Source organism: Electrophorus electricus, chromosome 14 (genome assembly GCF_041902795.1).
Source record: "Electrophorus electricus isolate QZ-2024a chromosome 14, ASM4190279v1, whole genome shotgun sequence".
NCBI classification, from domain to species: domain Eukaryota; kingdom Metazoa; phylum Chordata; class Actinopteri; order Gymnotiformes; family Gymnotidae; genus Electrophorus; species Electrophorus electricus.
Window position 1 is genome coordinate 6,265,762 of NC_137510.1, and position 26,111 is coordinate 6,291,872.

General features: G+C 38.0%; 3 protein-coding genes and 1 pseudogene across 5 annotated transcripts; 1 reads left to right on the plus strand and 3 right to left on the minus strand.

Moving 5' to 3' along the window:
* Nucleotides 1-6,233: 6,233 nt before the first annotated feature.
* Nucleotides 6,234-7,050, minus strand: LOC118242148 (metallothionein-like). Its single transcript, XM_081696783.1, has 3 exons — nt 6,894-7,050; nt 6,661-6,726; nt 6,234-6,552 (listed from the first exon to the last, which is right to left on the minus strand). Exons 1-3 carry the CDS (start codon nt 6,916-6,918, stop codon nt 6,461-6,463), a joined length of 183 nt encoding a protein of 60 aa, XP_081552909.1. The 5' UTR covers nt 6,919-7,050; the 3' UTR covers nt 6,234-6,460.
* Nucleotides 7,051-11,897: 4,847 nt separating this feature from the next.
* Nucleotides 11,898-18,589, minus strand: LOC118242186 (endonuclease domain-containing 1 protein-like). The gene is made up of 2 exons (XM_035531191.2): nt 17,463-18,589; nt 11,898-15,553 (listed from the first exon to the last, which is right to left on the minus strand). Exons 1-2 carry the CDS (start codon nt 17,733-17,735, stop codon nt 14,912-14,914), a joined length of 915 nt encoding a protein of 304 aa, XP_035387084.1. The 5' UTR covers nt 17,736-18,589; the 3' UTR covers nt 11,898-14,911.
* Nucleotides 18,590-18,799: 210 nt separating this feature from the next.
* On the minus strand, nt 18,800-24,639 carry LOC118242187 (uncharacterized). 3 transcript variants are annotated; one of them, XM_081696622.1, is made up of 9 exons: nt 24,544-24,639; nt 24,300-24,335; nt 24,035-24,094; nt 23,865-23,933; nt 23,019-23,054; nt 22,669-22,798; nt 21,584-21,872; nt 21,280-21,323; nt 18,800-18,954 (listed from the first exon to the last, which is right to left on the minus strand). In XM_081696622.1, exons 1-7 carry the CDS (start codon nt 24,599-24,601, stop codon nt 21,794-21,796), a joined length of 468 nt encoding a protein of 155 aa, XP_081552748.1. In that variant the 5' UTR covers nt 24,602-24,639; the 3' UTR covers nt 18,800-18,954; nt 21,280-21,323; nt 21,584-21,793. The 3 variants fall into 3 exon arrangements, with proteins under 3 accessions (XP_081552748.1, XP_081552746.1, XP_081552747.1); XM_081696620.1 differs by lacking the exon at nt 21,280-21,323; XM_081696621.1 differs by lacking the exon at nt 18,800-18,954 and having other exon boundaries at nt 20,299-21,323.
* On the plus strand, nt 18,962-20,973 carry LOC113568052 (UDP-glucuronosyltransferase 2B20 pseudogene; annotated as a pseudogene).
* Nucleotides 24,640-26,111: the final 1,472 nt, after the last annotated feature.

Consider the following 26,111-nt stretch of genomic DNA (forward strand, 5'->3'; position numbering starts at 1 on the left):
AAGCAAGCGACTGATGGAAAGGCGCGTGCACAGAGCCCGCGTAATTAAGGAAAGGGGGAACCCCGTTCCTTATAAGCGCATGTATTTAAATGCGACGAATTGAGCGGTATTGCACATATGTGATGGTAACCATGTTAAATGTTAGTGAAGCCCTTTTGTGCCTAAACTCAGAACCAGATTCTCCACTCGGTGTGTCATAGTTTTTAAATTTTATTAAAGTTGTCTGCGCTGGTACTGGTGGCCTTGCTTTTTAAAGTAGACCTAAGGTGGTGTGTGTTAGGTAGCTAACTAAATCATCAGACATTAACTATTTGGGATCAAAATCCCAAAAATTATATTAATATATCGCCTCTCTGCAAATTCTCTTCTCCATCGTCTCTACATGTATTTGCACAACTTGCATGTGGAATGACTACATACCACGTACCTGTTTCTTAAATACTTCTGTTGTGTTAACAAGGCAGGTGTCTGCAAAATCAGCCGACACAAAATGGTGGCAAAACTGAAAATGACCTCAACTTCCTAATCAGGAATGCTGATGTGTTTCTGATCCAAAAATCTTTGCTCTCTGATCACAGCAGAGGCCGTTAAGTGATTTGCACTCACGAATCACTTGCAGAATCTTAAACTTGGGTTTAAAAAAGCTTTTAAAGTCAGCTGTCACGTTAAGTGTGATTAAAATGCGTTATTTTTTTTTTATTTCGTTATTTTCCCTGTAATTAGTTAATCGAAATTAACGCGTTAAAGTCCCACCCCTAATATATAGATTTTTGAGCACTACAACTAATGGAAAGATCTAATGCTTTGTCATTTTGTCAATACATGTTAGTGAGAAGGAAAGTTTATTTCTATTGAGTTGTATAGCACATTTGATATTTCAGTGTATTTAAAGGTGCTTTACATACAAGAATATGTGCTTATAGAGCATACAAGGATAAAATAACTTCAATATGCATTAACATAAAAAGATAAAAAGGAATAAATATAGATGAACCTCACAGTGGTAATGTCTGATGTGACACTGTCACAAACTATAGATTGAACAAAACCATCATAATGGACATTGATGTCAGTTTATCTGACAAGTTACATTATTTTAAAGTCAATTCTAATGCCAACAACTATGACATTACCCTTGAACTCCCTAGCTTTTCATATTTCCTCTTCCTTGAGAAATCCCTCTAGTGTAAACAAAATCCCAGCATGTGTGGGTTGTGCGACTCTTGGGTAGGTTCGGAAAGTGGATTCACTAGAGACGACCTCTCCAAGTATGTACCAGTGTTATTTTATTGGCATGGACAATAGTTAGAAACTTTTCCCAATCCTGGGGAAATGACAAAAATTATTCACAGCATAGGCCCTGAGTGACTCCATTAGCCACATGGCTAACTTTTAGCAGTCACTGAATTATGCTAGCTCAACTGGAGCATAGGAGATAAGTCCATGGTCAATAAAGTCATAGCTGCCATACATGTTGAGGTTCAGTCTAAAAATACCCCCTCAAACAAACCATGTACCTGTGCTTAGACACAAAAAGCCTCTGATTACCACATATCCTTCTGACGCCTGGAAGATGATGTCCTCGCCAGTACCATCCTTCCTATATGTAAACAAATACTCTGAGGACAGCAAAGGTTTCAGATTTTTTATGAGAAAAGAGGATTTCAAGGAAATATTACAAGAACAGTCTTAGTTCCCACTTTGAAAGTCTTGAGCCACTTTATGGTTAACACTTCCTTGTGTATCAAATATGTATATACTGTATAAGACAAAGAACCCAAAGAAATTAAAACAAATACAATACCAAACAAATAATTCAGTAATGGAAATGTTCAGAGAAAAAAAGAAGCTCTCTGCCTTGTGGATTGTCAAAATTAAAATCTATTGCATTGTCTAATCACATAGGGATGCTGCTTATTTGTGTGTGAAAGGTACTGACGGCGTGTGATAGAGTCACGGATGGTCCCTCCTTGCTTCCATGGTTTCTCTGTCTTGTGTGTTTTGGTTCCATTCCTTTGTTTTGTTTTTGCCACCTCTCGTTTGTTTTCCATGCCTGTCATTACTTTCACGTGTTCCTCGTTTCTAGTTTTGTTAAGTTCATGTATTTAATCCCTGTCTTGGGCCTTTTGTCTTGGCTGTTCGTTGAATGTTTGACTTTCTGAAAGCCTGTCTGTATTCTGAAGCCTTCCTTTGTTAGCCTGTTTTGTGATTGTAGCCGTTTGTTTTTCCTTACTTCTGTGTGTTTTTTTCCTATCTTCTTTGTTATAGCCTACTTCCCGTTTGCCTTCGTGTACTTTTGTTTTTGGTTCCTCTTTCTGTGATATTAACTAAACGTAAAACAAACAGCTCTGTGTCACACATCTATGAGTTTCTGCTCGAAGGTCACATTTGTGATCAACATTTGTGATCATTGTAACTTGGACATGTGCTTCAATGATAAGTGATAAAATTAAAATTTTCATGTATATGACATTTTCTCTATATTATCAAGCAATTTGAATCTCTAACATCATCATTGCAATTAATAAGAAGCACAGGCAGGCTGCATGTACAAAAATGACCCCTCTGCTCTGTTGTCCAGACACAATCCCTCACGGTGGCTCTGGTCTGCCGATGCTCAAGTGGGCTGTTCCTCCTGCCAAACTACACACGTATGGTGATAGTCCTTTTAGCGTTGCAGTCCCAAAGCTCTGGAACTCCGTCCCCTTGCACCGCCACCTCTGCTCATCACTATCCGCCCTCAAAAAGCATTTAAAACTTTTCTCTTTCAGACTGCCTTTCCTGATCTGTAAATCCTTTTTATTTCTATTGCCTCACAGCTTTGTTATTTTATCATAGTGGTGTTTTTGTCCAGTCACTCATTACTGTAACTTTTACCATGTCTTAATCTCTATTTTAATTTTCATTTATCTATTGGGTTATTTTTTTTATTCTTGTGTTTTACCCTGTTATTTTTTTCTTATAATTCTTATCATGTTTTCATTTGCTATTGTGAAGTATCATTGAGTATCCTGAAAGGCGCTTATAAATAAAATGCCATTTCCAAACTGTTTCTGTTGTATAAACTATAGCTAACAAGAATATGCATGAAATGAAATGTGGTGTTTTCATATCCTGGAGTTGTCTGCGCTGGTACTGGTGGCCTTGCTTTTTAAAGTAGACCTAAGGTGGTGTGTGTTAGGTAGCTAACTAAATCATCAGACATTAACTATTTGGGATCAAAATCCCAAAAATTATATTAATATATCGCCTCTCTGCAAATTCTCTTCTCCATCGTCTCTACATGCATTTGCACAACTTGCATGTGGAATGACTACATACCACGTACCTGTTTCTTAAATACTTCTGTTGTGTTAACAAGGCAGGTGTCTGCAAAATCAGCCGACACAAAATGGTGGCAAAACTGAAAATGACCTCAACTTCCTAATCAGGAATGCTGATGTGTTTCTGATCCAAAAATCTTTGCTCTCTGATCACAGCAGAGGCCGTTAAGTGATTTGCACTCACGAATCACTTGCAGAATCTTAAACTTGGGTTTAAAAAAGCTTTTAAAGTCAGCTGTCACGTCTGTAGCCTGCCTCAGGTGGACTACACTCCCCATAATCCCTCTGTCCGTTCCCGAACCCCAGTTTTAGTGTTACCTGTGTCTAGTTTACTTTAATGTCTTTGTATAATTAAACCTACTTGTGTCTGCTGATTATTGCGAAGTCTCGCTCAGCATTTTCCCAGACTTTGTAAGCCATTCCTTTGTACTGACCTGGTTTTTGAGGTTTTGATCGGTTTTACTCGTTCTCCCTGTTTTTACCCTTTGTCTTGCTCACTGTCGATTTTGTCAGCTTTATTGTTTGCCTACTAGCCCCGCTGGCTGAGTGCCTGAGGTTTTTCTTTTTTTTTTTAAATTGTATTTTACGAAAAATATTAATGTTTGTTCATGTACATACTTTTGTAAATAAATTGGACAACAAAACTGATTGTGTCTGTTTTTATTCTTTCTCTAAAGTAAAACATAGGCATTTACAGATTTTTTTTTAATGGTTGCCATAAATACATACAACCTGCATTACTTTTATCATTATAGACATGTGACTGTCTACGATCGAACTTGAAATGGCGTAACATTCATACCTGAACTGTAACTCTTCAAGCACGCCTTGAAGCTGTGCACAAAAACTTCCCTTGTCTTGCCCTGCAGGCATCGTTAGCTATTTTCAGTATGGTAACTACAAGCTTTCTGTGAATGTGGAAGTCAGAGCTTCTAACACACTTGAACATGTAAGCCAAAAACAAATGAATAAATAAGCGAAATTACTACACTAACCAAGAGTCAAGACTAAACCAATATTTTAAATTTAGAATTTCAGAAAATGCAACTGGAAAAAAAAAACAAAAAAAAAAAACGGAGAGTGAGGAAACTACTGAAGAACATGACACAGTGCGCCAGATCCTAAAAAGTAAATTAGTTGCATTAGGTTGCGTTCATTTATTGTGTTAATTTATTTGCGTGAAGTGCAAATGTCACCATTTGAATTTTTGTCTGCGCCCCGTACCGCTCTTTGTGCAAGAGACACCTGTCGCGATCACTGTCAGTATCAGCTTCCTTTTGTAAAGACTTTTGGTGCAATTTTAAATACGTCAAACCAACACTGTAGTAAAAGCGGCTTTGGCGCCCCGTAAGCAACTAATCAGGGCAAACAAACCAACCAAACGTTCCGAATTACAATTAGAATTCCAGATAGCTATCTAGTAATGCTTAGCTTACCATGATGTCAGACTATAGGTGAAATTGTTTATTATAATTATAAACCACATACCTTACTTTATTAGTGGATTTTGGCCCAAGACGTGTAGCCTGGTTAACGAACAGATGGAGGGTGAGTTGAGTCTAGCTGTGAGTCAAGCATGCTAGCAATGATTAAAGAAATAGGTGATGTACTCAAGACCTAATAATGTGAGTGTGCACTCGGAAAATATGTATCAGATTCTGTACTAAATCTGCTTTAAACATGTGGGAGACCTCCTCTATGGGAAAAAAACTGGTTCATTTCAGGACTACAGAGCAATTTGAGTCATCTTGTGTGAGCAGCACTTTGTAGAAAAATAATCACGCATCATACATGTTTGCTACCTTTTGGTGGTAAAAATAATTTATTGCTCCTTGAAAGTTGATCAGTGGGGCTGTAAGAAACCTGTGCTCTTGATATGTTACGAGCACTAGATGGCACCAAAATATCACAAATATCACAAATATATCAATATCATGATTCAGCCTATTTCATGGGTATGCAGTTTTGGGAAGCTGTTACACTGCAGTTTAGTTTTCAACTAATCTTACAATCTAACTCACCTAATCTAACTCACCAAGGCCTTCAGTAGTGCCTCAATATTAGAGCTAGAAAAATGCATTATATAAGACCAATTTGAGATGTTAATTATAACATGCAATACTAATTTTTGTAATATTTTACTGTAAAAACTAAAACTGGGGTCAAGGTTGAGCTTAAGGTTATACCCTCCTGACTACCAGGGGGGAAAAAAGTGTCTCCCAATTAATCTTTTTTAAAATTTCCCCAACTGTTTGGAAGGCAGTGAGCATACAGAAAACAAACACTGTAAAATTCTTTTTTTTTCCCCTCCCCAAAATATGTCCATACAGTGGATATCTGAACACTATGAAACTAAATCATAAAACCTACTGTACAACTCACAGGAATACACATTCAGATGTCTCCAATCACCCCATGCTACATTAGTCATTCCAAAACTCTAATCCCACACAAAAGCATCAATAACTACAGACCAGGGGCAGTCACAACAGTAGTCATAAGGGGCAGCAACAAGCTGGAGTTGTGTGAATAATGACCTCTGCCTCTTTGCAACTGGACTACATCACGCCAATAGAGCAGTGGATGATGCAGCTTTTCTTTAGTCCCTCGAGTTCTCACATAAATGCAATACCTACATAGAGTTGCTTGTCCTAGACTACTGTTCGGTCTTTAATCTAGTTATGCCTACAAGTAACAGCATTTAGGATATCCAGTCTGCAAGATCTCAGGTGGTGGATGTGGACAGTGGAGTTTCTGATGGAATAATCAGCACTGCCCCTCTCAGCCTCCAGTGCCTAGAGCAATACTTGGTCTGAAAAAGCCAACTAAGTAAAGAAAAGGAGAGTTTAAAGATCACCAGAGGTCCCTTGAAAGAAGTAAACCGAAATAACAGAATGCAGCAACACTGGAAATACTCAGATGTTTTATTGGCATTTCCACACAGGTTTAGTCATGCAACATTAATTGCAAAGGTTATGTTTAACAGAACTAGGAAAACTAGAGTGAAGATAACCAGAAGTAAATGACAGTTTTGACAAAAGGTTTGCCAGCCATTTGTTACTCCCGACAAGCCTCACTGCATGGGACAGTGGTTCTCTCACACACAGCTGCACTGTGTGTGAAACAAACGTGGATGTTCACTTGCAACAGCTAGAATCACAGGCCTCATCCTTGCACACACATCCAGAAGCACACTTGCTGCACCCAGGTGGACAGCAACAGCAGCAGCCTATGAATGAGAAAACAGCAGTATTGGTGAGAAGGTACTTATGGTCAAGGCTTATGCTTGTACTCCAAATGAAGATATTGTGAGCACATATAGATGAACTGAACATACTTTTCTGGCAAGTTGGACACTTGCAATTTTTGCATTTGCAGTTGACACCACACCTGCAAGTTCCAGCTGAAATGTTATGGAAAATAGGTTTAATAGAATGATTAATGAATCATTATTTCAGTTTAATTAAAAGAAATAGGATTAATCACAGATTTATCCCATAACATACCTAATCAGAGACTACAATAAACATGAGATTTAAAAAACAAGAGTAACATTCGATATTATCTTACTGCTGTTGCAATCACAGGGATCCATTTTTTTTTTTCCAGTTGGTCTTTTCAGTTGTGGAGAAATCGGTTCTCTCGAGTGAAAGATAAATATAAACTATTTCTGCATGTGGTTAATTTATAAGGGTGTGGGGAAATTTGGCAACGGGTGCAAAATCACTGACTCCACCTCTACTTGCCTGCACACGGTTTACATTGTTGAATTACAAAATTACACCGCCAATACTGAGTGCAAAGCCTAAAACAAGGACCAACTCTAACGCCTCTCACACACAAATCTTGGAATTTGTATTTACATTTACTGCATCTTTTTGAATTACCTTCAACAGAAGTAACGTGCAGACAAAAAGGAAAAAAGGAAAGCAAACGCGAGTCTCCAACTGGAATGTTTCATGAAAGTAACGAAAACGACACCAAACATAAAAGCGTGCTAACTACGGCAAAAATGAATGATAACAGTAATAATAATAAAAAAACGTAACATTGACAACAACAGTCATGAATACAAATCAAGATTAAAGAAAGCGTATCATAATGGGATAATAACCTCCAGGTGGTGTGACTGACCACTAATGGACGACACACACCACCTGACGTGGATTAACACAAATTAGTGAGAATCAGCACAGGAACAACATAAAGACAAGTCCGCGTGTAGCACCGCCGCTGAGCACAGTGACATGACGGATTTGATTGTTGACGTACTGTAATGGGCTTGGCTATAAAGAAAGGTTCTCTGAAGCAGTGCTAACTGTGAAATGAAATTAAACTATCAAATCCAACATTTCATGATATTTCAAAAGTTTCAAATCTGTGGTAATTATTACCTACCGCAACTTCTCATTGAATTTCATTTTTCATTATTACTTATTTTTTTCGGTTCTGTTTCTTTTTCTTACGCACTATTGTACTGTTTATTTTATTGATTTCTTATCTTAGATTCCACACTACCCTGTAATCTTATTTCCTATTGCAGACGGCACTTTGTGTGATCCACTTACGTCAGCGCCGTATAGTGAACAAGATCATGTGCTCTTAAACCGTGTGCACGGTTGATAGTTACAGGATAGGTTTTTCCAATCACTCCAGTTTGAATTAGCTTTGCGTTAACCGGTTTGACTGTTTGCTTCGAAAGGAGCCACCACTGACCGTAATACTATATAGTAGGGGTGGGACTTGATTAAAACAAATCTAATTAATTAGAAGCTTTGTAATTAATTAATCGAAATTAATCACATTTTAATCACATTTCAATATTTAACATAAGAAATATTAATTTAAGTTTGGATGATGAATGAATCAATGAACATAAGCTTAAACTTCAAAATCTCGTTTATTTTCCCACCAGTCTACTACACAGACCAATAGATGAGTGCAGAAAACACAGAGTAAATACTTTTCAGAACACCGGAAATTCTGACCAAAAATGCCAAAGTACTGATTGACTTCAACTGCTCCCATTATAAATAAAATAAAATAGATAAAATATTGTCTATCATCATCTAAAATGGTATTAAAAACATCCTCTGACTGTTTGCTGCTGATGTAGATCCTCTGTATTGGCAGGGCTATGTTTGAAGTGACCCACTATCTTACGACACTGCTGGATTTTTTTTCGACATCGTCTTTCTGGACGGCAGTTCGTAACTTGCATCAGCTGACGCAATTTGCAGCGTGTCTTGTAACCCTTTATCTTCGACCACAGAGAGCGGTCTACAGTCCACAGCAATCCATCTCGCCAGTGAATTGGTCAATTTGTCTGACGTGGACTTTGACATGTGGTCGAGTGTTGACTGGCGACACTGTTTGCTCGTACTAGGAATACTATCACATTTAGCAGCTAAGTTAACATTACTGACCTGCACGCTAGCCCCAACATGTTTTACGTTGAGGTGGTAGCAAACTCCTTCCTGCATAAAGTGCAAATAACAACATTTTTGTTTGTACTTCCATCTGGAAGTTTCTTGTATTTAAATTTCCCATCCACCAGCGTAGCCTCTTCCGTCATCTGCATCATGCTCATCACATTGTGCGTCAATATAATCTGTATGCCTGGAACTCGTGCACTGAGAAACGTTCCACGGTGCAAAAGTGTGATTAAAATGCGTTATTTTTTTAATTTCGTTATTTTCCCTGTAATTAGTTAATCGAAATTAACGCGTTAAAGTCCCACCCCTAATATATAGATTTTTGAGCACTACAACTAATGGAAAGATCTAATGCTTTGTCATTTTGTCAGTACATGTTAGTGGGAAGGAAAGTTTATTTCTATTGATTTGTATAGCACATTTGATATTTCAGTGTATTTAAAGGTGCTTTACATACAAGAATATGTGCTTATAGAGCATACAAGGATAAAATAACTTCAATATGCATTAACATAAAAAGATAAAAAGGAATAAATATAGATGAACCTCACAGTGGTAATGTCTGATGTGACACTGTCACAAACTATAGATTGAACAAAACCATCCTAATGGACATTGATGTCAGTTTATCTGACAAGTTACATTGTTTTAAAGTCAATTCTAATGCCAACAACTATGACATTACCCTTGAACTCCCTAGCTTTTCATATTTCCTCTTCCTTGAGAAATCCCTCTAGTGTAAACAAAATCCCAGCATGTGTGGGTTGTGCGACTCTTGGGTAGGTTCGGAAAGTGGATTCACTAGAGACGGCCTCTCCAAGTATGTACCAGTGTTATTTTATTGGCATGGACAATAGTTAGAAACTTTTCCCAATCCTGGGGAAATGACAAAAATTATTCACAGCATAGGCCCTGAGTGACTCCATTAGCCACATGGCTAACTTTTAGCAGTCACTGAATTATGCTAGCTCAACTGGAGCATAGGAGATAAGTCCATGGTCAATAAAGTCATAGGTGCCATACATGTTGAGGTTCAGTCTAAAAATACCCCCTCAAACAAACCATGTACCTGTGCTTAGACACAAAAAGCCTCTGATTACCACATATCCTTCTGACGCCTGGAAGATGATGTCCTCGCCAGTACCATCCTTCCTATATGTAAACAAATACTCTGAGGACAGCAAAGGTTTCAGATTTTTTATGAGAAAAGAGGATTTCAAGGAAATATTACAAGAACAGTCTTAGTTCCCACTTTGAAAGTCTTGAGCCACTTTATGGTTAACACTTCCTTGTGTATCAAATATGTATATACTGTATAAGACAAAGAACCCAAAGAAATTAAAACAAATACAATACCAAACAAATAATTCAGTAATGGAAATGTTCAGAGAAAAAAAGAAGCTCTCTGCCTTGTGGATTGTCAAAATTAAAATCTATTGCATTGTCTAATCACATAGGGATGCTGCTTATTTGTGTGTGAAAGGTACTGACGGCGTGTGATAGAGTTACGGATTGTCCCTCCTTGCTTCCATGGTTTCCCTGTCTTGTGTGTTTTGGTTCCATTCCTTTGTTTTGTTTTCTCCACCTCTCGTTTGTTTTCCATGCCTGTCATTACTTTCACGTGTTCCTCGTTTCTAGTTTTGTTAGGTTCATGTATTTAAACCCTGTCTTGGGCCTTTTGTCTTGGCTGTTCATTGAATGTTTGACTTTCTGAAAGCCTGTCTGTATTCTGAAGCCTTCCTTTGTTAGCCTGTTTTGTGATTGTAGCTGTTTGTTTTTCCTTACTTCCGTGTGTTTTTTTCCTATCTTCTTTGTTATAGCCTACTTCCCGTTTGCCTTCGTGTACTTTTGTTTTTGGTTCCTCTTTTATCTCTGTACTCTACGTATTGGCTCAATGACCCTGGACCGTTATAACGACTACGCCTCTGGGTTTGCCCCTAATAAATCTCGCCCTTCTCCGCACGTGTTCGCCTCCTTACCACTCACCGTTACAGATAGCATGTTTGTGATTTTGGTTGCATAAGGGTTCCATATCACCCTAATAGCTTCTATAGCAGATGATAACGATTTACCACACATATGCAACAGCAGATGATATGCATGTGGAACAGTAGATGATGGGGGGTTTTTCACATGTGTAAGCAAATGTTATCCTGGTTCTTATGCTTTGTTAATGGCGCATGGCCAGCTGTTCTATAACATTCTCACCTCTTATTGCTATGGCCTCAGCATATATTGTATGTGATGGGTCATATTCTGCTTTGAATATTGTATGGGTGCTTGCGATCGCCTCACGGGGGCCCACTCACCTTGAGGGCCCCCACAGCGTGGTCCTGCGTGCTCCTCCACCACAACAGTTACTTTTGCAATTAAACGTTGATAAAAAGCCATGCACCTCACACTATAATAGAGATATTCAAAACTGTAGTGAAGTATACAAAGGTTCCAGAGAAACAGGACATTGCAAAGAATACACCGTCTGAGTTTTTGCTTGTCCTCACAATCCCTACCATGAATTACACCCATGCACCTTTAAGAAGCATGACTACTGCCAAATTTTAATACATTTTAATTTTTTATTAGTCAAGTGGCATTAATGGCAATGGTTAAGATTAACAGGACAAGGAAATCTAATTTTAAGATGACCAGAGGTATTTCAGAAGAACCACATAACGCTAAGACAATGGAAGAGTAATGGGATGGAATATTTTTGACAAAATGGTCACCAATAATTTATTACCATTCACTGCATGCGACAATGGCAAAACAGTTCACACACGTTGTTATACTGTGTGTGAAACAATGTATGCTTCTTCACTAGAAACAGCTAGAACCACAGGTTCAGAACTTCAAAAGTAACATTCAATATTGTCTTACTGCTGTTGCAATCACAGAAATCACTAACAGTGATCTTTTCTGTCCTGGATGTTTGGTGAACAAATATGTTCTCCTAAGAAAAAGGTGAACTATTTTTACATGAATGTAGACTAAGGCTGTGGGAAACATTTTAGGAACGGGTGCAAAACAACTGACTCCTCCTCTACTTGCCTGCACCACAGTTTACATTATTGAATTATTAAATTACACCACCAATACTTGGTGCAAAGCCAAAAACAAACAGACATCAATCTACTCCCCCCCCCCACACACACACATATTTTAACATTAATGTGAATTCAACAATGAGTTTTCCAATGTAATTCCTAAAATTTTTTCAAAAAGACTTTTGTTGCATTTTATTTCCATTTATTTATGTATTTTTACATTTGATTGGTTTACCCACTTACTCTATCTTATTATTGTAAAGATAGGGGGCTACGCAAGATGCAGGGATGAGTTACAGAAAACAAAAACACATGTTTATTTACACCAAGAACAAGGATTACGTAGCCATTGAGCTAGCGTAACATCAAACACCGACAACAGACAACAGAACCATATGGGTTTATAAACATACATTAATGAAAAGCAATTACAAACAGGTGTGACACACGGGGGGCATGGCCACAAGGACGAACACACACACACACACACACACACACACACACAGGGAGACACTTGGGAGGAGGCGCCGTCCGTGACAATCATGTAAATGCCAATTTCACAAAAACAAATTCCTTCTACATATATGGATAATAAATTGAATGTAAAATGTAAGTTCTGGCTCTTATATTATTGTTGGTTTAAGATGTCAGTAGAATGTTGTTGTTGTTTTTTTCTATTGTGTCAATGTCTTATTTCATAAAATATAAACAATACCATATTATTGTTGATTGGTTTATTTAAACAATCAATTTTAATAAATTCTCCAACATTTATTTATAAATACAACAATTTGGACCTACAATCTCAACACTCACATGTTGACAACCCCCCCAACTGCACGGTGTCTGTTTTCATATATGATTCCATTGCTAAAATTTCTGCCAATTAGCTGATAGCTTGAATTGTGTGTGACAGCACCAAGAAATAACGAAGAAAAAGACATGAGGGGCCCAGGATTAGGAATACGCCCCCACCCCCATTAACTGTAGTAGCAGAACACAAGTTTACATTTACATGTACATTTATGGTATTTAGCTGATGCTTTTATCCAAAGCGACTTATAATTATGACTGAGTACAACTTGAGTTAATATTATTTTCTGCCACTAACATTTCATTGCAACAATATTGCAAAAGTAATCACATAATCTGTAAAGAAGTCAGAATAAAGGGACAGGGACTGATGCATAACACACATTCTGCTTGTGTAAAAGGTGCAAACACAATATATTAGTAACTGAATGCTGCTGCCATTGGAAAAGAGGAACATGCCAGAGTGTCCAATGTCTAAAGTTTTTATCAAAAAGCAGCATTTAAGCAATAACAAACAAGCCAAGTTATCTGTAACATACTGCTTAGGTTGCTGGCAGGTCTTATTTTCCTGCATAGTAGGGGTACGATGAGTAATAAGAGGTAATAATAAAGTATGTCTCTGCATCCTCAGAATGTATCTCAGTGTAAGATCCAGGGAACACTTGTTTGGAGTTGACTTCCATTTGTTCCTGAATGCTGGGTAATCTAGACTGGAAGAGGGACATTTCTGGTGTACTTATAAAAGAAAAGTACTTTTATTGTTATGGCATATCCAAAGGAAAATGCTTTGGCAATAAAGCAGGAAGCTGCTTCTTCTGGGCTCTGCTTCTTTTCTTTCCAATACATTGTATTGAGGTTACAGTATCACTGTTAACATTGGAGGCGCATGTACTATATTTATAATTTCTATAAATAAATGTATTTAAAAACAAGTGCTTTTTAATCTGATTCAATCCATGAATCCATCCATGAATACATTTCGTTCTTACCCAAGAGAAAATCGTAAGTACAGTTAAACTGGCAAAAATATTTGTATGAGTGATTTATAATCAAATATGCTTTGTAGCAGTGGTTCTTGCTTGATGTATATTGTGTGGTATCGTATCATGTTTTGTACTCAAGGCTGTTTAAGGCTGGATTATGATTGGCTTTTCTTGATCACTTTATGTTGATATATGCAGCACTAGCAATGACCTGGAAATTTAAAAAAAGACCAGTAATTGATTTCTTTATGTTGCCCAAAGTAATCCAAAATAAATGGGGATATGAACGAACAAACAAAGAAAGCTATATTACCAAACATCCAAACTTCCAGAGATGAGTCCTGCCTAAAAGACTATATTAGTCTATATTACTCCTAAATTAATTTAAATTCCAGATTCAAGTGAATTCAAGGAGTTTGTTTATTAATATATGTCATGAGTCATGTAAGCAATACCACAAATGAAATTGAGAGAAACAAAATTACTAGGTATAGGAATGCTGATAGTATGGGACTATTGGGACTATTCAAAATAAAAGCCTCATTCTGAACAACAATATGTAAACTTATGACGCTACAACTTATACGTGAATGTGACAAGTTGTTCTACTTGCTATACTTCCATAAACATAATTATTATACAATTTTGGCTTAATTTTTTAAACAAATGCTCCCAGCTAATGCTGATACCATAGAACCACCATTATTTAGCTAATACAGTTCTACATCTACGCATATAATCTTGACAAGCAATTTAATTTTGACCATTAGTATTTTCAGAAGGCTTTTATATGTTAGCTCAGATCTCTAACAAACATGTAATTTTATGTTCACTAGTTAATTTAATGCTTAAAATTCTTGTACATTATGTCAGCGTTTGACTAGTACTGTAATGAAACTCTGCGTGGTGTTGCACAGTAACCTATTAGATCAGTGTTGTAGCTTTAAGATTAAATCACATGGTTAAGTTTATCTATAAAATGTTATTTAGATCTTGATCCCAATTTCAGTTTTTTTTCCCCAACATCAACATTTACTATCCTAGTGATTTTCTAGTTAAATCAAGTCTTCTCTCTAACTAGATACTCTGTATGTAAAACATTTTAAAAACTATTCTAAAATTCCCATGCTGGAGGAAGAAAAAATGGTTAATTTTAAAAATGCATATTTGATTTAAGATGGAACTTTGATTAAAGTGTAACATTGATCATTTTGGCTCATTTTCAATAAAATAGCACCTTGTTTACACCTGCTATTGTTATTTCAAACATTCCTGAAATATTAAAGATCAGCATCGGTCCTTTAGACAGGTTCTCAGCTTCTGCCAGAAGGTTCTGATCTGGTGCATTGCTTGTGGAAGACGCCAACCGGCACTCCATACCTCTGCGTCAGGTACATTTCCAGGGCGGACAGGGCCATGGTCCGCACGTCATAGCCGAGCTCGGCCTTCTTCCGGCATCGGTCAACCGGCACGATCTCCTCTGAGCTGTCAGGGTCATTCCTCCCGATGGCAGCGAACGATGGGTACATGTTCGCCAGGCTCTTAGGGAGGTCCTGCGTATAGTTCCAGCAGCAGTATGCTGACCACAGGTACTCAGGTACAGCCACCCTGTTCTCATCCTTCAGCCAACGCTCGCTCATGTACGGGATCACCCCTGTCACCACATGGGCGTCGCCCAGACAGTGCGCTGCCAGGCTCTTGCTGACTTTGGCCTCTAGCCTGGCCCAGGGACCATCATTGGAGCCGGCCCTCTGCGGCACAATGTTGGTGAGGGTGAAGGTGGCATTCCGACTCTCACTATCCCTGTGGTGCAGGCTCGGGCTCAGGTGCCCGCGTGTGTAGGTGGAGTTGATGTAGTCCTGCTGCATGGCTTGGCTCTCCACTACATTCTGGTCCACTTTTTCCGGCAGTGGTGGGAACGGGACCATGTTGCCGTCCGAATGAGAGTTAGCCAACTGGAGGGGCAAGAGAGGTGGACATAATCTTATAGGATTGTTTATGATATTTTTGCAAGCAATCTTTATGTGTGCAAGAGAGAGAGAGAGAGAGAGAGAGAGAGAGAGAGAGAGAGAGAGAGAGAGAGAGAGAGAGAGAGAATACCCTGGGGCTACAGGTATGCAATTTCTGGTTGAGTTATGGAGGAATGGAGGAAGTCTTGTCTCTGATGGGAACCATACAGAGAGTGAGCGAACAAGTACATTAACGCAGCATTATTCCTCTCTGTGTCAAACCACAGCAGAGTTCTACTTCTCTCTCAGAGCTGCTTCTTCTCCATTTTGCGTGCTGTTCGATGCTTAAACTCATTAAAACTGCTGACCATTATGTAGTCTGTGTTGGTGCACAACTGTATGAGTAATATTGTCACATGTAGTGGTGATTTGTCTGCATGTATGCATTTATTAAAGGAGTAGTCCCTGCAATATCATCACAAAAAGTCAAAAGGGATGCAAAATATACCATTTGTAAATTGTCACCACAGTACTGTTGCCTTCACAGTATTGTCTAATCTGAAGTTGATAAGCATTCCAGATGAATGATCACTATGGCTTTGGTGCCTTCAGGCATTCCTGTAATTTTGCCTAATCACATAATGATACTTTTGTCCATATGTGCCCATCTCAAAGCAGATTCTCCCAAAAAAAAAGATACACCAACTGTCATTAAAACTTTCAAGACAATGAATGAGTGTGGTTAGGTTGCTTGATCAGTCAAAGATAACCCGCTACAATGTCAGTTAATATCACTTTCAATGTCATTAACAAGGTATAGTCCATGGACAACCCCTTAGTAGCTGTGAGATGACATCCTTTCTGGTAAGATTCAGATGGATTTCCATCCAATGTGTTTCCCCTCTTTCCATCTTGGTTACTTTCAAGGTTTCTTTCTAGAGATCTCACCAGGGATGGCATGCCCATTCAAGGGGTGTCATGAGCTTGTGAAATCCACCAGATTTTATATTATATATACATATGAGAGAGAGTGAGAGAGAGAGAGAGAGAGAGAGAGAGAGAGAGAGAGAGAGAGAGAGAGAGAGGTCACAAACGTATTGCTCAGTTTCTTTCCGAGACCTATTCACAAGTCCTACTCATTATGCCTTTAATGAAACTAATGATAACGTTCGATAAAAGGTACGGTTCTCAAGTACGACTCAGCTCATTTCCTTCTTACCGAAGAGACATTTCAAAGTACTTGTTGCTTAAGTGGTTGGTTAGAGCATCAATCCTGTTTTCAAACGTGTGAAAATGAAATGCAGTTTGTTATACACACTTTGTGCAAATTGCACTTGAAAAATATAGGTATAATTTGTTTTGCAAGGTAGCTGGCTATGGTATCAGCTAAATTTCATTCAGTCCAGTTGTTTAGCCATATATGTATATTATTAAATTTATCCTAATTTAATAAATGTATACAGTATTTATCCTAATATAAAGTGGGACATTACTGAGGTACAGAAATTTTAAAATACCACCCCCTCCCCAAAGACTGAACATATGTCAACTGCAAAAATTGCACTATAATTTTCTCTTTCCCTGCTCTGATTGTGCTCCTGATCTACTGTATAATAAAGAACGTTAAAAAGTTATATTGTATATTATCCATGGTTTAGCTGTGTTGTCACACTACTGACTATAAAGGGCTGACAATATTAACTAACGTGGCTGCGCATGCCTGTAATTGAGTTTACTCATTATTTTTTATTTGCGATAGAAAGTAGGACGTTGTTTTTAAGCTTTTTCTGTCGTTAGTTTCACGTGGACTACCAGTCCAATTTACTAGCACGTAATACTTTTCTTTATTAACAACCGGTAATACGGCAAATAAGTGTCATCCCTGCCCAATAGATGGTCCAGGTGTTATACTCACCTGTGGTTCATATTTCCAGACGCTCTTGGGTCTCTTGTCCTTTGGCGGCGAGTAGACGTACGCCGAAAACCATGGCGTGCGACGCTCATGACTGTACAGTGTCGCGAAGTGATATCGGTTCTTATAGCGTTGACAGATCGGAATTCCTGAGATACCTCGAGGAGGCCAAGCTCGGTAGAAATAATTTAAACAGGGCGAGAAATCGCCAACATCCCCGCCACAAATACTTAATAATTCGCTTCGGAGCGGCAAAATAAACGTAAAAGAGCGCATTTTTTAACACTCGAGAGTAACGAGTCCTTGTACCGGACAGATCTCTGCAGAAGTGCGGTTGTACGGCCTTGACTCGTTAAATGTTCATCCGTGCACCCTCCTCCTCCATTATCGAACTGGGAAAGGAAAGCAAATTTTGACTTTCATTTCGAACGTTGACGAGTAATTACGCAAAGATCCATGACTGTAGGTCAAGTGTGAAACTGCTGTCATTGGTTTTACCGTAATATCGGGGATATTAACTGTAAACGTAAAACAAACAGCTCTGTGTGACACATCTATGAGTTTCTGCTCGAAGGTCACATTTGTGATCAACATTTGTGATCATTGTAACTTGGACATGTGCTTCAATGATAAGTGATAAAATTAAAATTTTCATGTAAATGATATTTTCTCTATATTATCAAGCAATTTGAATCTCTAACATCGTCATTGCAATTAATAAGAAGCACAGGCAGGCTGCATGTACAAAAATGACCTCTCTGCTCTGTTGTCCAGACACAATCCCTCACGGTGGCTCTGGTCTGCCGATGCTCAAGTGGGCTGTTCCTCCTGCCAAACTACACACGTATGGTGATAGTCCTTTTAGCGTTGCAGTCCCAAAGCTCTGGAACTCCGTCCCCTTGCACCGCCACCTCTGCTCAACACTATCCGCCCTCAAAAAGCATTTAAAACTTTTCTCTTTCAGACTGCCTTTCCTGATCTGTAAATCCTTTTTATTTCTATTGCCTCACAGCTTTGTTATTTTATCATAGTGGTGTTTTTGTCCAGTCACTCATTACTGTAACTTTTACCATGTCTTAATCTCTATTTTAATTTTCATTTATCTATTGGGTTGTCATTTTTTTTTATTCTTGTGTTTTACCGTTATTTTTTCTTATAATTCTTATCATGTTTTCATTTGCTATTGTGAAGTGTCATTGAGTATCCTGAAAGGCGCTTATAAATAAAATGTATTATTATTATTATTATTATTATTATTATTATTATCATTATTATTATTATTGTTGTTGTTGTTGTTGTTGTTGTTAGATTACCTATGAACTAAACTCAGTTGGGTCAAGGAATTTATTTTTCCTGTGTCTTACACTGACAAATACATACACACACAAATATATTTGCAGCCATTATAAAAAGTTCGTATTTGTCCATTCTCAGTCTCTCTCTCCCAAATATCGTGGTAATCGCAGGACTTGGGGTCTGTGCCGCTCTCTGGAAACTACCAGTAGAGAGAAAAAACAGAGGGGTGGGGCTACACATAGTTCACTGCACAGCACAGTGGGACTGAGATGCAGGGTAAAATAACAAAACATTATTTTCCTTTGTTCTGATATAAGTTACAGAATATAAACCCTTTCCAAACTGTTTCTGCATTTGTGAAATTGTCTGTTGTATAAACTAAAGCTAACAAGAATATGCATGAAATGAAATGTGGTGTTTTCATATCCTGGAAGAATGCTTCAGTGCATGGTCATGTGTGTCTAGTGTGTAAAACTCAAACTTCAGGGTGTTGTGTTGTGATGTGTTTTGGAACAATGAATTATCGAAGTGAATGCACTATGGATTACGTCTATTACGGTTTCCCTTCACGAGGGCGTAATCATCGAGCACCAAGACTTTTTTGTCTCCTTCCTTAGCAAGATGCTGGAAATTCAGTGAGGAGGGGGCTCTCCTCTGGCATTCATGAAATTCTACTGGCAGATGTTAACCACACTGTCAGAAATTCACTGACAGGCGAGTCAAATGGTAGTGGAGATGTTTGAAAACAAGACCCTGATGGAGCAGAAAAAATCTGCATACTATGATGTTGTTCTGATTGACCCTGGAATTCCTGTGGGGGCGCTCGTGGCCCACAGACTGGGTTTACCTGTAAGGGTTGGTGCCAGGCCGAGACCCCCTCCGGCCACCAGAGGGAGGCATCGAGTCAGGCACGCCACTAATCAGGCTTAACACAGGATGGGCTAGACCTTATATAAGCCCAGTGACCCAGTCATTCAGTGCTGGGTTTTTGCCAAAGTTCTGGGTCAAGCGCCTCAGGTATTGAGGTCTATGTGCCTTCGTGCTACACCTCACTTCTTGTCTGTGAGGGTGTCTGTGTTTTTACATGTCCCCTCCTCTCTCCAGTTTTCCCTCTCGAGTCTGTCTCTCTCCTGAGGCTTCCCTTAGCCATTCAAGTTCCTCCCTGTTTTCTGGTTTTGTTTTGGAAAAACAATTTCTTCCCGTGGCATTCTTTGTTCTCCCTTTTTCCACACTCGGTGTGGTGTTTAGTTTTTTTCATTTTGTTTTACCTGATCCATGAGCTAACTGTTTTGCACATGGGCCCACCATTGTTAGATTGTGGTTGCTCACCCAGTAGGCTGTTGGTGTCATCACTTAGCTGACCTGGGTTCGAGCCAATCTTACACTACCGATTGTGTTTAATGTACAGTGGCTCACCAGTGGAGAGGGGCACTTTGTTGCTCATTATCCCAAAGTCAGGCTGTGTCTTCTCAGAACACATGACATTCAGTGAAAGGCTGAAGAACGCATTTCATTATGCTCTGAACGTGTGCATTGACCGCTTCATTGTGAGTTCTCACTATGCTGCACTGATGACATGTTACTTTGGACCCGACACCAGTTTTTATCATTTCCTTCAGGGCGTTGGCATCTGGCTGATGAGGTTGGACTTTATCTTTGAATTCCCTTGGCTCACCATGCCCAATATCATCTACATTGGGGGTTCCAGTGCAAAACTGCAATGCAATTATCAGTGGAGCTGCAGGAGTTTGTGGATGGGTCTGGAGAGTACGGTATCATCATTATGTCATTAGGTACGTGATTGCTGCTGCATTTGCTCAGTTACCCCAGAGGGTGATCTGGGGACATCTGGGTAAGCGCCCCAATAATCCAGGCAACAACACCCTGCTGATTAAATGGCTTCCCCAGAATGACTTGCTGGGTCACCCCAGAACCCGAGTGTTTGTCAGCCATGGTGGGACTAATGGAGTTTGAGTCTATCTACCATGGTGTTCCAGTGCTAGGTCTCCCATTACCATTTGACCAGTTTGAGAACTTACTACATCTTCAGGTATGAGGAGCTGCTGTTGTTCTTGATGTCGTTAAATTGAAAAGCTAGGACTTCCTGAAAGCAGTACAAATTGTCCTACAGCAGCCATCATACAGAGACAATATGCAAAGACTATCTAGACTGCACCAGGACAGGCCCATGCATCCTCTCAACAGGATAAAGTTATAAAGTTATAAAGGGGCTGCACACCAAGTCCTATAAGATGCCCTGGTACTCTTACCACTCTCTGGATGTTGTAAGCTTTCTCTCGGCTTTAATACTAACACTAATGGCTGCTCTAGTATTAATAATCAATTTATTATGCAGGCAACAAAAATCTAAATTGGAATGATGAGAACTACATTTACATTTACATTTACATTTACATTTACGGTATTCAGCAGACGCTCTTATCCAGAGGGACTTACAAAAGTGCTTTGTCATTTACTCATAGAATATATCCAAGTACAGTACAGTAGGTTAGAATTAACATACCAATGAACTAGAATACTGTAGAATACAGGAATGAATGCTGATACCTAGAAGTGCAAAATACATAAGGTCTATCTTAAACAGTGATAAGTGCTATAAACAATAAGTGCTAGAGTTTGTTAAACAAGATAAACAGTGCCCTACAATAAGAACTACATAAAAGACTATCTGAAATGAATGCTGTAATAAACTGCTATTGAAGGTGTTTAAATACAACGAGAGGCAACAGTATATTTTGTTATATACATGAATTTTTATATACACAACAAAAGCCTATGATATATTAAATTTCCATATGTACACTTACTTTCTTATGCTGAATACCATATGTTCCTGCTGAATGCTGCATCAGTTGACCAGTTTCATGGAATGTCATTGTCACTGTTTTGTCTTCATATAGTTCATTATTTAATTCTGTGACTGACTCACAAAATTAAATGTTTACAAATACCCCAACACCCTAGCCTCTTCATCCGTACACCCTATCTCCTTTATCCCTACACCTCAGTTTGCACACTCAGGACTTCAAGTACAAGGCTTCTCGTGCTGATGTGGTGGTAGGGTATTCAGTGTCAAACCTCCCAAACCTTGGAACACTGGAGGAAGGAGGAAGAGGAAATGTGCGCACGCACACTCACACACACACACAAACCATCAGAGCATATCTCTTATCTACAAAAAGACAGAAATTCCTGTCCAAAAATCAGAAAAGGCCACTAGTTCCCTGAGTAAATATAATTAGTGATAAGGAACACATTTTAAATTTCAGCCCTTTCTTTACGGGAATGTGACAAGGCTTGCGATGGGACTGGCAATGAACTGCTGTGGGATTTAAAACATTAGGCTGAAGAAAGCAAGTGCTCAAAGAATAAAGCTATGTGTTTTAGTGGTAGAGTTTAGACTTACCATTACCAAGTTTTTATTTTTACAATTACAATTTGAGAGGAAATGTGCCTGTAGTTATTTTTAAATAAATTCAAATGGAAGTTGATTCAAATCTAATGGAATAATTCAAACGAATTTTTCCTTTGACAGGAAAAATGTAAGCAATTAGTGCTTGTCACACAAGTATTTCTACTATTATTTATAATAATTCATTTACATTAAAGCACACTTATATTTTCACTATTTTTGGAGTGTTTTAGTAAAAATGTAGTAAACAACTAGTAAAAATTAAACTTCACAAATCTCCAAACGCTTGTCATGTGTAGCAAATCAATCCAGATCCAGCTGGTTTAAAGCTATATAGCTATAATTTACTCTAAGAAAAAGAGAAAACAATTACAAGAATGATGACAAACACTGATTGATGTATAACTTCCAGTGTTAATCTAGCAGGTTCCAGAAGGAGGAAAAAGTAAAAAAACAAAAAACAATTATATATATATATACCACTTCTGCCATCCCAGTTCCACCATGGACTTATTAAATTCACTCCAGCAGAATGGCTTGATAGCCTTCACCAGTAGCAATACATTGCAACTCTTATAGTGATGATTTTGCTCTTGATCCTGGAAACTCTCTAGGAGAGAAAAAAAGTTTAAGACCTACATAGCAAGTAGTAGTAAGAATAAATCTGTACAACCACATACACACATTTTGCAGCATCATCACTAAACTCAATGTACATACACTACACACACAAATATTTTATACTTTAAAACCAAGCAAACAATATTTAAAAGCCTGTTTAAAAGTTATCACTAACCTCAATGTACACACACACACAAACACAGTCCTACCTTGATCTTCATAAGTCACATTCTGGTTAGTCTCTTCTGAAAAATGGTTAAAAAAAACAAACAAACAAAAAAAAAAACATTAATAAAAACAATTCATATTAATCTCCCCCTATCCCTAGTTCTCATTCTATCTTTTGTACCTTAAATATTTGGCGGAATGCTAAAATTTCTCTACCACAATATGGAGTCCAATAAGTCTAAAAGAATTTGGTTGGATCTAAGCAGTCTTAACTTTAGAATGATTCATCTTACTGCTGTTGTTGGCTGTTACTTCATCAATATAGCTAGGAAGACAAGGATACATACATGCAGCCATGTTCCCCAGATGACACCATCTGCTTCAGTCCATAATTAGTTCCCTTTTTTCATTCACACTGTCTGCTTTTCCCATTACTTTGGTACAGAAGACCAAAGCTGTTTGTTTTTGCTAAGCTCAACAGGGTATGCTTATTACTAGCAAGGCACCAAACAATCAGTTCTGACACATTCAGTGCTCGAAGACCTCTTTAGTTCTCATGCTTGAAGATAGCAGCAACAGAGTCAAAATGTAAATGGCACATGTGGAATTAACTCGGTACCCTATTTTAGCTCACCTGTGGATCCAATAAAATGGATAGCTCATTTGATCCAATAAAATGTAAGGACAATGTATAACACTGGCTGTATTTGCAACATAGTTTACCTGATGTAGACATACATATCCTTGAACTGAAAGCTTTTATACTGTCCAAAGGTTTTACTAAAGCACATAAATATAACTGAACACTATTGGTCTTAAAGAGAGTGCATTGGTAAATAGAAAAAAAAAGTTAGTGAAGCGTTCATAAACATTTTAAAATTGCTTACCTACAATTGTTTTATTTGGACTAAAATGAAAAGATCTGTGAAGTTGAGCTGTGTTGTTCTCAGTCAGATCTATGCACAAAAAATGTTATTTCAATTTCTACCCCCCACCACACACACCCCAAACAACCTTTTTGCTATCTGCCACATGTTAAGATTATTTTAACTTTAACCTTTGATAGCAGTGTTATTTCCATTCAGAGTTAGAGAATCATTGTGTAAGGGAATTCCTTCTGAAAAAGACATAGTGAGGTTTCATTTTAGACCCAACTGCAAATGAAATTTTAATTGAAATAAAAACAACATAATTAAATAATAGGAGTAACTCTGAGCATGGAATAAAATCATCTTAGTTATAATCAAAATGCATTTAACTGAATTTAAACATTTGTTGATAAGCAGACCACATCTATGACTGGTTTTCAGTAATTTTCTTACCTTTATCTCCCAAAAAGGTGCCTTCCACTGTTTGACCTGAAAAAACAGCCACAGTACCTTCTTTAACAACAACAACAAAAAATTTAAATACATACATCTATCTCCTGCATTTATTAAGAACACAGCAGTGTCTGGACGTCTCTTGGTGATAATCCATAAAGCCTTCCATAATACCATCCAATTAGGTTAAACATAATATTTAAAAATATACATGCTCTAATTTGGAGATCATGGGTTTTCTTACAACAGATTGTTGATGGATCTAGCAACAGAAGTACTATTCCTATGAAGAAATGTAGCATTATGGAAGTCTGTGAGCACTCAGAAGTGTGTATGTGTGTCTACAAGTATATGACAGAACAATCACTCCGAGTAGTATAAGTGAGGAACACTTTTGTTTGTTTGTGTGTGTCTGTGTGCGTGCGTGTGTGTGTGTGTGTGTGTGTGTGTGTGTGTGTGTGTGTGTGTGTGTGTGTAACTGAGGAATAGGAAAACAGCCCACATCTCTTCCTCTCTGTGCTGATGAATACGTTTTGATAGTGGCCCTGATATGAGTACAAAGTGGAGAGTTCTTATCTTTTCTGTAAAGGAAGTTCAGAATTTGTAAATTATTCCAGTTCTGACAAAGAACCTTAAACATTTTGGTAAAATCTGAAATTGGGAACATGCACAGAGTTATGCCTCACTCTATTTTGTGTGTGTCTGTCATGCAAGGCAAACCTCTACAAAACTGACTCCCATTAACTCATTTTACTTACTATCTCCAATCACAAATAATGTTGACACTGTGACCCACTTCTATAATTAGAGTCACATATACATATCCTGAGATCCACCTTTGTGATGTTTGTCATGTTAAAGCTGCCCTGTGATAATTTCATTAGGGGATGAATGACATAGATCATCTCCAGCTCTTGCAATGAACACATTGAAACTACCCTGTTTGGTTTAGTGTTTTCTCTGCTTAGTCAAAAATTACAACAAACCTGTAACAATCCACAGAGCTGTCATAAGTCTTTTCTTCATTGAGACATGTTATACTTTATGACACACTTGTTTTAACCTACTTCAGCTTGTCCTCAACTTGTTGGGTGTTCAAATGTATAACCTGTCTAAGGACAGTCAATTTATAACCTGTCTAAGGACAGTCAATTTAACTTTGACTGGCAATCTGTTTTCCTTGTGAAATAAATACATAGCTTGATATAAATGAATGAAACAGACCCTGCGATTGGCTGTATTAGGTAAAGTTTCACATAAACCTTTTTTTGCCTGTTTAAATAAAATGTCAGATATGTTTGCGTATAAAGATTTACATATCATTACACACAAAAGACCACAATTGCCATCACAATTACCTATGAACAAAATGCAATCTTCAGGTCAGAAATGAAGAATCCAATTCTGTTTTCTGAATGGGTGCAGTACAAAGTGTACAATCACTGAAATTCAGCATACATACAGAGAAAAATGCAATGTGTAAATGCAAGTTGCATACACAGATTTAGAATTATTTCTGAAGATGCATAGTTGCATAGTTATTATGCTTAAATGGTATATGGTAATAATTTGCCATTCATTAAAAACCCATTACATTAATTAAAACCTGAGTGTGCATTGTTCATGTTGCTATTTGGAAAGGAGTGTGTGGCATTTGACACAAACCTCCTAACCACAATCCAATCAAAACAAAATGGAGACAGTGAGAGAGAGAGAGAGAGAGAGAGAGAGAGAGAGAGAGAGAGAGAGAGAGAGAGAGAGAGAGAGAATGCTTAGAATGATGCATTTTCCCATCTTTTGAGTGTTTGGTCA

What these genes read in the sequence shown, in the direction of transcription:
- LOC118242148 (XM_081696783.1), bottom strand. Translation starts at nt 6,918, where the DNA reads ATGGATCCCTGTGATTGCAACAGCA. An exon ending in TCCCTGTGATTGCAACAGCA is followed by an intron (nt 6,727 to 6,893) that starts GTAAGATAATAT and finishes ATAACATTTCAG; the next exon opens with CTGGAACTTGCAGGTGTGGT. An exon ending in GTGTCCAACTTGCCAGAAAA is followed by an intron (nt 6,553 to 6,660) that starts GTATGTTCAGTT and finishes TCTCATTCATAG; the next exon opens with GCTGCTGCTGTTGCTGTCCA.
- LOC118242186 (XM_035531191.2), bottom strand. Translation starts at nt 17,735, where the DNA reads ATGCGCTCTTTTACGTTTATTTTGCCGCTCCGAAGCGAATTATTAAGT. An exon ending in TCTGGAAATATGAACCACAG is followed by an intron (nt 15,554 to 17,462) that starts GTGAGTATAACA and finishes TTGCCCCTCCAG; the next exon opens with TTGGCTAACTCTCATTCGGA.
- LOC118242187 (XM_081696620.1), bottom strand. Translation starts at nt 24,601, where the DNA reads ATGCTACATTTCTTCATAGGAATAGTACTTCTGTTGCTAGATCCATCA. An exon ending in TGTGACTTATGAAGATCAAG is followed by an intron (nt 22,799 to 23,018) that starts GTAGGACTGTGT and finishes TTTCTCTCCTAG; the next exon opens with AGAGTTTCCAGGATCAAGAG. An exon ending in GAACTGGGATGGCAGAAGTG is followed by an intron (nt 21,873 to 22,668) that starts GTATATATATAT and finishes TCCTTCCTCCAG; the next exon opens with TGTTCCAAGGTTTGGGAGGT.